At 63.1% G+C, this 2812-nt stretch overlaps 1 protein-coding gene across 1 annotated transcript in view; it reads left to right on the forward strand.

Moving 5' to 3' along the window:
- The window catches only part of LOC105309538 (proprotein convertase subtilisin/kexin type 6-like), a gene marked incomplete at its 5' end in the record, with an annotated part of 84636 nt that overhangs the window by 20265 nt on the left and 61559 nt on the right, over positions 1-2812 (forward strand). The window contains 2 exons of the mRNA XM_023526258.1: positions 1420-1532; positions 2034-2206. Of these exons, the coding sequence (XP_023382026.1) occupies positions 1420-1532; positions 2034-2206 (286 nt within the window). The remainder of the gene's footprint in view (positions 1-1419; positions 1533-2033; positions 2207-2812) is intronic.

A 2812-nucleotide genomic window follows, 5' to 3' on the forward strand; every position in this document is an offset into this window, starting at 1 on the left:
GAACTCAGTGCGTTGTTTAAGCACGTGTACAGCTGTATTAAAACGCTCGTTTTTAAAAGGCAGTGGAAAGAACCATCCAGAATCCTGGGCACTCACCTGTGTGTGGGGGCGGGGCACGGGTAGAGGCCCCACTGGGTCATGTTCGTATGTGCGTTGGGTGGAGACGTCACGGTGCCCGTTATTTTATAGGCTCTGTAACTACCACGTATGTGACATGCCACCCTTCGCACATGTCAAACAGCGTATGTTTTTATAAAGGGTAAAAAGTTGTTACCGTTAATTGTTACCCCATGTGTACGGATGGGGACAGAGAGGCTAAGGGGGTCACACCAGCCGCTAATACGCACGTCGCGTGCGTGTGGGGTGCCAGGCGCTGCACGTGAGCCACCGTCTTTAGTTTAGAAGGTGGCCGTCGGCGACCCGCGAAGCAGGCCCCCCGGGGGGATCGAACGGACAGCGGACCTTGGACCGCGGCCTCCAGCACCGGGCGGGGTACACGTCCAGGTCTCTGCCGCGGTGCCCAGGCTGACGATGGCGGGACCTCGGTCCCTGGTTGCAGGGGGCCCAGGGGCGCCACTGTCGTCCGCGTGCTGACGTGGTGCCACACGGCTAGTGGACAGGGACGCCTCGTCACCTCCTGACGAGAGGCCCGTGGAGTAGAGCTGTCACTCCGTGTCCCTCAGAGCCAGCAGGATGGGCGTGATGGCAGAGCTTGCCCATGCCTGGGTTTTCAGCAGACGGCACAGGAGGCTTTAGTTTACGTCAAACGTTGGTCCCCGAGCGCCCGGGGACGCGTCCCCACAGGACCGCCTTCCTGCGTGGGCCACCCCATCTCTTTTAACCGCGGGGAAAGTCAGCATTTTGTTCATTTTGTTTTTAAAAATCAATTATATCCCGAGTTTCTGTTTTTTGAGCACCTACTATATGTCGCTGTGGATTCTGGGACAGAGAATGAAGATCCAGCCCGGTTGGGGGGGAAGGGGGACCCCCGCTTGGTGAGGCGAACCCCCGAAAGAATGCCGCCCGGACTGGGGGTGCACGGGCGGGGCTGCAAGCCGTCGCAGTCGTGCGCTGGGGGAATTAAGGGGCGCAGGGAAAGGTCCTATGTAAAGTTCAGTGGGAAAAAGAACTTGGAGAAGATGATAAGCTGCGGGCAGAGAAAATACGAGAAGAAAATAACCCTCGTGTTGTCGTAGGTATTTCCGTGTTTCCCCGACTTTCTGCGGGAGCATCTGTCAGTCTCATCAGAAAAAGTCCTCTTTTCTGTTAGCTCTTCAGTCGCTCTAAGGTTTAAATTCGTTTTGATGAAGGCGGGGCCGCCGCAGGCGCGGAGCCGGGCCGGATCCAGGAGGGGCGCCTGGGGCCTCTGGGTGGGCGCCGTGGGCGCCGAGCGGCCACCTAGCGTGCTGGTCCCGGCAGGGCGGCGGACGGTCCCGGAGCCTTCGAGGGGCCCGACTTCAGCCACGTGCTGGTATCCGGGCGGGACGTGCTGGTGGCTGTCACGGCCCCTGCTTCCCCGTCGCGAGGCCGGGGTGGGCGCAGCGTGTCGGTAGTAACGGAGGCAAACGCCGGGCACGGGACAAGGAGGACAGACCCCTGGCCAGGGAGCACACGGGGATGGCGTCGCCGTCCTCACCAGGCTAAGGTATGGCCTCCCCTCTTCCAGGTTACAGGCTCTTAGTTATAAATCAGAAACACAGTCACGTTTTTAAGTAGAGAAACGAATAAAAACTATTAACGGCCGGGAGAGCGACTCTGAGATCCGCTGTAGAAACGTCCACGTGGTCGAGGAAGCTGTTTAAATCTTGCTTTTCCAAGGACCTTTGTTTTCTTCGTCGCCATCGTGCCTTGGGGCCACCGCCACGTGGCCTGGTGTCATTTTTAGCCTCCGCATCGGCAGACAACGGGGAAGGGTGTCCAGAGCGATGTCGGGGGGAACGGGGGTCACTCCCACCCGGCCCGGGGCCGCGTGCGTCCTGCCCCGAGCCACAGTGTCGGGGACGCGCGCACACCCCGAGCCTCTGTGCCTGCAGGCGTCCGCATGCTGGACGGCGACGTCACCGACGTGGTGGAGGCCAAGTCCCTGGGCATCAGGCCCGGCTACATCGACATCTACAGCGCGAGCTGGGGGCCGGACGACGACGGGAAGACGGTGGACGGGCCGGGCCGCCTGGCCAAGCAGGCCTTCGAGTACGGCGTCAAAAAGGTGTGAGTGGCTGGGGCCGCGGCGGGCTCCCCGGGAGGGCGCGGAAAAGCAGAGCGACCCAGGCCCGAGCCTCGGAAGGGGCCGGGAAGTCCCTTCTGCTCTGGGACCAGAGCGAGGGCAGGGTCGCCCAGGGGCTCAGGGAAGTGGCCGTGCGCCACCCGTCATAGAAAACTGTCCCAGCGCGAGCCGGCCGGCCGGTCGTCCGCCAGCCCCGTGACGCTGCCCCGGAGCGCGAGTGTCCCCGCTGGGGGTGTGCGGGTGGGTGGCATAGGTCCTAGCGGGCCACCCGGCCTGACGTCTGCACTGTACGGGTGCAAGCGGTGGCCTGGCCCCCAGCCGCCCGGCGCCTCCTGAGCCACCGTGGGCAGGCGCTGCTCCAGTGTCCCCCAGAAGGCAGCCCTGGGCCTTCGCCCTCCCTGCCCACATGCCGAGCTCGACCTCAGAGTTAGGATTCCTTGGACGGCACCTCGCCTGGGACTGAGCAGCAGACACCCCAGCACTGGCCGTCCCTGAGCAGCTGAGGGCACGCCAAGGGGGCTGGCGGGCTCTGCCCGGGGGCCGACCCCAGTCGCTCCGATCATCCGTTCCCGGTCCTTGTGAGTCACA

Source organism: Pteropus vampyrus, unplaced genomic scaffold (genome assembly GCF_000151845.1).
Source record: "Pteropus vampyrus isolate Shadow unplaced genomic scaffold, Pvam_2.0 Scaffold766, whole genome shotgun sequence".
In the NCBI taxonomy this organism is placed as follows: domain Eukaryota; kingdom Metazoa; phylum Chordata; class Mammalia; order Chiroptera; family Pteropodidae; genus Pteropus; species Pteropus vampyrus.